Genomic DNA, 8,753 nt, shown 5'->3' with positions numbered 1-8,753 from the left:
CTTTCTGTGGTGTTTTTCTGACATAACATGAAGTGAAGGTAGTGTAGTCAGATAAAATATTAATCTATACTTCATGTCCTGTATATAAAGAATATACTATATACATTGTTTTTTAAACTTAGCCTATGCGAGCAGCAGATTCTTCTTCAATTTAATAGCTTAACAAAAATAATCCAGTAAACAGTCATGCCCTGAAGTGAAGATAGAAACTGGACAGGTGAGAAAATCACACACACACACACACACACACACACACACACACACACACACTCGCTGATCACAGTATACATTCCCACTGTACTGCGTCATCGAGGTCATGAAAGGCTGTCTGACTCCTCACCGAGCACCAAGTCTTTGTTGAGCTGCACCTGCACGTGTCTAGTGCAGTGTCAACAGGCACTTGCAAAAAACACACGCGGTGTTAATCTCTGCCTTTGGCTTTCTGTTTTTGTTGAGTTTTCATGCTGGGGGCCCACAGTAGAGAGAGGCTGAAGAGGTAGATGACCACCAGGCTGAGGGTGATGCAGAGGGTGGCCGCTCCAAACGTGCCCAAGAACGTGATGGGAGCCGAGTGCTCCGAGAGCCACTGGCGCCGCAGCCTCATGTCCGTCTCAATGGCCTGCATCTGGAAGAGGGTCCCAATGATGCCCGACACGTGGAATAACTGGTGGCTGTGGCCTGAGGTGGAATGAAACACAGTGAGACACAGTGAGACTTGACTCAAATGATGAGTTCAGGCAATACAGCCGTGATAACTGCAGTTAGGTAGTACTAGACATAAGACAGTACCAAATGCACCGTACAAGAAGCACTAAAACACTTCTGTACTGTGAACAGATCAATGAATTGGGATAACATGTATACATGATTATGTAAGTGTATAGGATTTCATGTTACTGTATACATCAGGCCTGTCAGACAAATGGCTAGTGTTTGACTGAACAGTTTAGACTAAAATGAGATCCAAGGAGCATCATTCTTCACAAGGTGTTAATCCCTGTCTAAGAAACACGTATAATATTTCTTAAAATGTAAGTCATTTTCCAAAAAAAAAAAAAAACATATATCCTGCTATACAAACAGTTATGTGAATAGGTGTGTGTGTGTTTGTGTGTTATCAGGGAGGTGTTGGCTGTGTGATGCTGTACCTATGAAGTCGAAGCGGCCTGGAGCCAGCCGCTCCGGCAGGTGGGTGGCACATAGGAAGACTGTGAGGAAAGCCAGGGCGATGTGGCGATAGTGTAGGGGGTTGGCATCCTCCCCAGCGAACACAAAGAGCTGCAGAGAGAGAGAGAGAGAGAAGGGCGGGACCCTCAGTGCCTCTGCTGTCAACATGTTTGAACAAACATGTAGTGCACCATGACATGGTCGCACAGCATCTGACAACGTCTATGGTTTCATCTACTTCAGGAGATTACCAGGACGTTACATGGTGTGGAATTGTTTAAATTACCATAGAAGACTTACCATTAAGAGAGGAATGTTTCTCCAGAGCATAGCAAAATAACTCACCCTATAGAAGAGAGGAATGTTGTCAAACAAATAAGGGAAGGCAAAGGAAAGTATGCGGATCAGTTGGCCCAGCTTTGGCTTTGGGCACTCAGGGAATCTAATGGAAATAAGAAACAGTCAGGTTTTATCAACATGTCTCCAAAGCAATAAGGAAGTTCTTCGGGGAGAAACGCAAAACAACTACTGTTGATAGCATTAGTTAGCTGGCAGCCTTTTGCAGAGGTTATCATTTCCAGGACTACAATGCACTAACACACCTTTCTCTGTGTGCAGTGGAGTTACTGCACTGGTATGGTATCCTAATCGCACTGATAACTTATTGAATGGATGGTCAGGTCAGGGCAGGTTTCTATTGTTTCATTGTGTTGGACACAGACATGCACACCCAACACAGATAAACCTGGCAACCTTATTTTTTTTTTTCAGTTTCAGAGCAATGCACACAAATGGTGTTTGAGAAACAACAACATATCCTTTTATGTCCTTTTATCTTCCTTCTACTCACTCGCTTGATTTAATCCAGTTCATTTTTATTGTATAGAGAGCCTAATTCCTCTGTAATATTTACAAAAAATTAGCAAATTGAAAAAATCACATATGAACACAGATGTATGACATGCAATATGTGTTGTGTTGATACGGAAATGTGTCCCTTTTGTTGCCACACTGTGAATGCTCTCAACTCAAATCAGTTCACCAGAGTTCACTGGAATTCCTCAAATCCCAGGCAGCAGGCCAAAGCAAACATATAGCATGCATCACAGAACACTCTCTACACACACATTCTACAATGCTATGGTGTCCTTACATGTGATTTACCTTTTAATGGTGTCATGGTTATAGTGGAGAAATGGTAAGCCAAGCCTTAGGAGATTAGCATTAAGGAAAGGGAAGAAAGGAAAGTTCAGGCAACCAGCACGCTGTACCACAACAGGATCATTTATGCAAGCATAATAAAACAACAATCTCTCTCAAATCTGTTCTATTGTGTGCACTGCGCTATTTAATGGCACAGTTTTTATTCATGATTATACTGGGATGGGACAGAAGCTTCAATGAATTGTTTTCACACATCAGCTGCTCTGCTCTCATTGAACCTCAGTCCAGACTGAGCATCCAGCAGGCTTCACACGTTTCATGGAACACTCCTCTCCCTCCGCCGTGATTCATTACTCAGCATGAGTGTGAATCCCACTCACAGCTTGGCCGTCGACTCAAAACCCCACTATTCTTTTTATGCTTAAAGACCCCGAGGATTCCCAAGTGTTATCAGCCCACATTTATAACCATTGAACGGTGAGAGCCATTTCAAGACAGCTCATTCGTGAAGGAGGGGTAGCTTTCTTTTTTTTTTACCTGGAGTAACAAGCCATAGCAGTGGAGATGATTGTGTTGAAGACGGCAATGGGGATGTAGTACTTGTGAAAGGTGCTATTCACCCAGTCGTCTGGCATTACATAAGCAGAGTACGTGACAGCAGAGCCTGTGAAGTCAAGACAAAGCCCAAACACAAGACCTGAGGTGACACGGGATGGGATGATATGGAATGATATGTTTTCTTTACTCCGTTTAACGGATAAAGCAGAGTATGTGATTCATTACAGGTCTCTCTGCAGTCTTTCTCTTTCTTGTCATTTACTCTACTATCGCCTAAAACGGGCATCAAAGAGGAAGATGGGCTCACCTAGACTGTAGAAGCTGATTGCCCCATAGTCGAAGAAGAAGCAGATGTGACGGGCACTGGTGGACATGGTGCTGAAGGTGTGCGCACAGCTGGATGCCAGCGGGTATATGCAGCAGGACACCAGGAACACAAGCAGGGGCCAGGCGTAGGCATCGTGCCACGCGTCCTGAATCAGGACCACACTCACCAACCTCCACAGGAAGTACCTGCAGGGAACACACAGAGGCGTTCCAGTACCTCAGCTGCAGGGATGGTTGTATCAAATAACACGTATTACTGTGAGGGTGTACTTAATGGCAAGCCAAACAGGAGACAGGAGATTTATATATATATATATATATTGGATGAGTATGAATATGTAGCCTTGAAAATTAACTTGTTTTTAATAAAGACCTGTCCTACAGTTAAGCATTGATGTCTTCAGAGGACAATAATCATTTGATGAGATGAATGCAAATGTGTTGTTAAATAATTGTGTCATAGCCTGTGGCATGCCAGAGGAAAGTGTTATGTCTAGTGTTGTTGACACATCTGGCCATTGTGCCACTAGAACACAGAATTTTCCTTATTAAGTATTGGTTGTGCTAAATAGTCGTTAATATATTATGCAAGAATTTTTGGAATAAATGCACAAATTTCAAATACTTTCTGGTATCTATTTATATGAAGGTTTATTTCAAATTACTTAGCTGAACCTGTGGTATACAACTGGGATACAGACACATATCGTAAGGACAACAGTGTAATTTACAAACAAAAAAGAACAGGCCGACAGCAGATCAGAGAAATTGCTGAGAACAAAAACACTGCAGGGAAAAGCATGTTGTAATCCACGTCAAGACACAAATCTAAATGAAACTGACACAAAGGTGAGAATTGACCTGTGAGGGTTTGTCAGGCGCTCTTTTTTAAGTACGTCTATTTCTTTAGTCAAAAAAGGCTTATCAACAGTACCACGTTTGCTTTGCAATCTCCTCTGCAAGGAGCAGGCTTTGTTCCCACTATAAGTTGGGGAATGAGCCAGGGACTGATTATGAAATGAAAGATAATGTTTGCAGCTTGCCATCTCTGCGTCGTGCTGTTTACTAATTGCGCGAGCTCCTCTGAGAGTCTGACAGGCAGCTCATTAGCACTGACAGGAGACCTGCGCTACAACAGCAGGGCCACGAGCTCTCGGAGGACGGTGTCATCCAGTCAGCTCACAGCGCGGGGAGGGGAAAACAGGCATATCAATGAGCAGCCCCGCACCCTCAAAACACCCCCACAATACCACCGGTAAACAAACAGACGGCTGTTGCCATGGCAAAGAGACATGCTTCACTACAGCCTTAAGAGTCTTCAGCCATCTTCTTAGGGTAACATGACAGAGCTCCTCACGACATAATCATCTAACAGCTGGGGAGCTCCCTCCGCTGATGGAACGAGCAGACAATTAACTTCAATTTGTTACGAGTATGTCAAACAAGCTTGTTTAAACTTGTCTTATAAGTGTGCAGACACACAAAAAAAAGGTGCAGTATGTCTTCCCTTGATTCCCGTACTCTAAATCCAAAGGTTCTGGATGGGCTTTGACGGTGCCTAACGGGCGAGGGAGCTTACCATGTGGGGAGGAAGTGGGTCCAGATGTTCAGGGTCTCATTGGTCAGCTGGAAGAGGCTGAGGATGCAGTCAGTGGCTGAGCTGCGAGGATGGCGATATCCTGAGATGATGCTGTCCTCCTGGAACGCCTGAGGGAGACAGGGAAACATTCTATGCTTACACTTTAAAATATACGTGGGTTCATTTTTAACTAAAGTAAACGGAACATTTAAGTATACACACAGGGACTTACTTTTGGAACTTGGTGGACGGTGAAAACACGAGGTAGTCTTATCAGGCTCAGCATGGTAAACCGGTGTGAGGTGTTAACTGGCTGAAGTGCAATGCCGTGTGAGCAAGTAACACCCTGAGAGAAGCTGGAGTCGTCTGGCTGGTCCAACCCTGATCCTTACCAAGAACCTGCTCACCTGAGCCACTCCCCTCTTTTTTCACACACACACAACAGACACACAACACACACCTGGCACTGCCACTGGAGCAATAAAAAGGGCAACAAGCATGTGTACCCACTGAGACACACTCTCCCAAACACACACAAGAGTCTGGCTCAGAAAAGTGTTTCATAAACAAGTAAAATAAATATTCCGCCAAGGATCAATTAAAACAATGAGGATGAAATAATGAAGTGCAAAGGCAAAGCTCAACAAGTCCAACAGGTTTCACTGTGAGAATCTCATCCCCACAAAGAAACAAGGGAAAGGCAAACTCACCAAGGACCTCTGAAACATATGCCACTGACATGAATGGGAATGGTGTGGATGTGGGCGAGTACATGGGGGGGGGGGGGGGGGGGGGGTCACCTTCACTGGCTCCCTGGAGCTGCTAGAATTAAATCTAAGTCCCTCACTCTCGCCTATAGGACAGCCTCTGGAGCAGCACCATCTTATTTAACTGCCATAATGTGGTGAAACTCATCTTTTTAAACATAATCTGTCTAATTAGTCTATTTTGTTTGAGGCATACTTTATAAAATATAATAATGTTTTGATATTTGGAATTGCTATTATTGTTATTATTATAGTTGTTGTTGCTGTGGTTGTTATTATTGTTATTCATTGATTGTTTAACATTTAAAATTGTATTTTAAATTGACACTTGTTTGTGTGTAATTTTTATTTTCTCATGGAGAAAAGGGTCTGCTAAATACCTCAACCACAACCATAACAATGTAGCGGCAACCTAGCAGACAGACCACGACTCTGATGCTACAGTGGTAGAGCTAGCGTGTGTATGTATGCGTTTTCAGCACTGTGACGGCAGACTCGCTCCCGTTCAGCTGGTTTCACCCATGTGCTTCATGCCAAGAGAGAGAGGTGTGAATGAGTGAAGGGTGAGTCAGCACAAGGTAAACACATCTCCCCCCCACTAATCCTTTTGTGTTTAACGTAGGTGCGCCCAATGCTCTCCCTCTGTACAGAACTCGGTCCAAGTCAATCCAAGCCTTGTTATTTCTTGTTCTCTGAAGCACTTAAATAACAGTTGCAAACATTCTTCAAAAACACGTGATGATTTGAAAAGGCACATCATAGGGGACTTTTCATTTTCTGCCATGGGAATATATGTGTTGTGTATAAGTTCTTCTGTGAGAGGCATAACACACACATGCAACCAGTCAACAATACCCAAAGCCCATAGGACTGCCAAAGCTTCACAATGAGGACCACCACGGGTGGACATCCACAAAGACCGTCAGTCAGTCAGCTTATAATATGGTCTTAATTGGCAAAGTTGCAAAATCTACCTCGCTAAGCAATCAATAATCTGAACCATTGCCATATATCCCCTCTTCTCATGCTCTGGCTGGGAGCCCAGTTGACAGAGTCTTGGATGTAATTTAGACTGTCATCATGTAGATACAGAACACGACACGGTACTAATCGTAAGTCAAGTTGTCACTAGTGTTTGTCATTTCAGTCCCCCCTTTAGATCCTATTGTGATGCTGGAGTTTGTTTGATGGGGTAGGGGTCATGTTCACTCCATTTATTTGTGTGAAATTAGGATACCTGTATATTCTGGTCTTATGGATAAGGCTGGCCCCCATTAGTAATTTCTCTGTTCTTTTCTACATGTCCCTTTGTGGCAGCAGCTGCCAGCTCCAGAGCAACGGAGCACCAGAGCAGTCTGTCTGCTCTGGCAACCCCACTTAGACCAGTTAATCATGAAACCGGCATCAGTCAGAGCCAAACCAAAATCACAGCGTGATGGAAATCACTACCTTTATATGCCAAGTCTGAGGTAACTGTAACAGTCTAGATGTACTGGAGAGGCAGAGACAGAGAGAGTGAGATACAGACACAGAGAGAGAGAAAAAGAGAGAGAGAGAGAGAGAGAGAGACAGAGAGAGAGAGAGGAGGGGGAGCAATGACCTATATGTTAAAACGGTAATGAAGGTAATTTTCTGAAGGCAAGGGTGGTGTATAAGAGTGGGGCAGCTGTGAGTGAGAGTGTCTGCTGAAACCAACTCAGGCTACTTAAAGCAAGGCCATGCTGACAGCCACTGTGATTCATGATTTATGGTCAGACGTTCCTTGAGAGACAGACGGTTCAATTGTGAGACAGCTCTAAAAGAAAGTGATAAGGAGGACCTCCGAAAAAACTAATGTTTACCATTCTGACCAAGGGCTGGTTTGGCATTGTTAGGAATGAGGCTGGACAAACAGGCTGGACAAAGGCTGGACAAACAGGAAGCCAGACAGAGAGATCCAGCAACTTACAACTGCCCCTTTTAATGGCTACTGATTTGAACATGTCAATTTCATTCATACCTGATAAAATGACTGTTCAGTCACACATTGTTTATTGTTTGATTGAAATGGCTATTTAAGCAGGTAGTCAAAGTCAGGGACTGTTACATAAAGACTGGTCAAAATATGTACAAATACAAATACACCAGAGGGAAATATTGACATGTGAGACCCATTTTCTCTTTTTGGAATCTAACACCAATTTTTTGTTACACAGGATTCTTTATGACGAGATGTATGCTGATAGCTACTATGTTATATCATGACAAGATGTTCCTTGAAAGTCAATCTTAGATGTCAAGGACAAAGACCATCTCCAAGCTTGAGACTTTAATAGTAGAATTAATTAAATGTCTGATATGCTTTTTTCTCATTAACTTTTCTAATTAAATGGACCCAACTTAAGCCTATATTCAACACTCCCAGAGCTCAACTGTAACTAACAATGTGATACACTATTAGATATCAGTTAGTCATGCTTGTAATATGAAATTAAGGTAATGTTTGTGTGGTTAACACTGTACAATACCGTAGATTTCAGCATAGATACAATCCTTACACCTACCTGTTTATACAGCTCAATATTTAGGGTCATCAAAAAGGGATAACATAGACATATATTACCCATAGGCTTTTTTAATGGCCATTCACAAAACCCTTGACAAAACATAATATAGTTTCACGAGTTTGAGTTTTGAATCAGCAAGGATTACACCAGCTCAGAAAGCTTGTCTGGCTATTTTGCTGGCCAGTGCCCTGAAATGATTACGAAACATGTGTAGAGAACCACATTCATCATCAAAATTGTTTTAACTCTTTAGTTAACAAGAGAGACATGACCCTAATACTGCAGTTGTCTGCAACAAAATACCACCAGGTGGCAGTGTTTTCAAACCAAACTCAAAGCCTGCTGTAAAACAGACAAGGTGAACTGGATAGTGTTTTCCATCTCCATGTTTCCTTCCCGGATTCAGTGACCGTTCATTGCTTCATTCTCTATTCCTTAGCATGTGGACATCAAGGTCATACAAGGTGGTTGATACAACCACCTATTTCCTAGGCCTACATTTTGTGTTAAATACTCTGTTGCTAGGTATCAAGGTGATTCATCCATGATCAAGAAGACAGGTGGGCTTAGTGTCTCCACACAACAGTACCTAGCCAAGGGCAGAAAGGGCTTGTTGAAGTAGCAGACTAAAAAAACATTCAGGGC

At 42.9% G+C, this 8,753-nt stretch overlaps 1 protein-coding gene across 1 annotated transcript; it reads right to left on the bottom strand.

Moving 5' to 3' along the window:
• Window positions 1-243: 243 nt before the first annotated feature.
• paqr5b (progestin and adipoQ receptor family member Vb) lies at window positions 244-5,081 on the bottom strand. Its single transcript, XM_012834623.2, has 8 exons — window positions 5,028-5,081; window positions 4,796-4,923; window positions 3,197-3,402; window positions 2,869-2,995; window positions 2,332-2,376; window positions 1,513-1,609; window positions 1,149-1,278; window positions 244-678 (listed from the first exon to the last, which is right to left on the bottom strand). The coding sequence occupies exons 1-8, from the start codon at window positions 5,079-5,081 to the stop codon at window positions 422-424; spliced, it is 1,044 nt and encodes a 347-aa protein (XP_012690077.1). The 3' UTR covers window positions 244-421.
• Window positions 5,082-8,753: the final 3,672 nt, after the last annotated feature.

Source organism: Clupea harengus, chromosome 6, assembly GCF_900700415.2.
Source record: "Clupea harengus chromosome 6, Ch_v2.0.2, whole genome shotgun sequence".
Lineage (NCBI taxonomy): Eukaryota > Metazoa > Chordata > Actinopteri > Clupeiformes > Clupeidae > Clupea > Clupea harengus.
The sequence above is the reverse complement of the archived record's forward strand: the minus strand, read 5'-3'. Positions and strand labels throughout refer to the sequence as shown.

Coding starts and splice junctions, on each gene's coding strand:
- paqr5b (XM_012834623.2), bottom strand. CDS start 5,081: ATGCTGAGCCTGATAAGACTACCTCGTGTTTTCACCGTCCACCAAGTT. Junction 1,610..2,331: donor AACCATGACACCATTAAAAG/GTAAATCACATG, acceptor TATTTCCATTAG/ATTCCCTGAGTGCCCAAAGC. Junction 1,279..1,512: donor ACATTCCTCTCTTCTATAGG/GTGAGTTATTTT, acceptor CTCTCTCTGCAG/CTCTTTGTGTTCGCTGGGGA.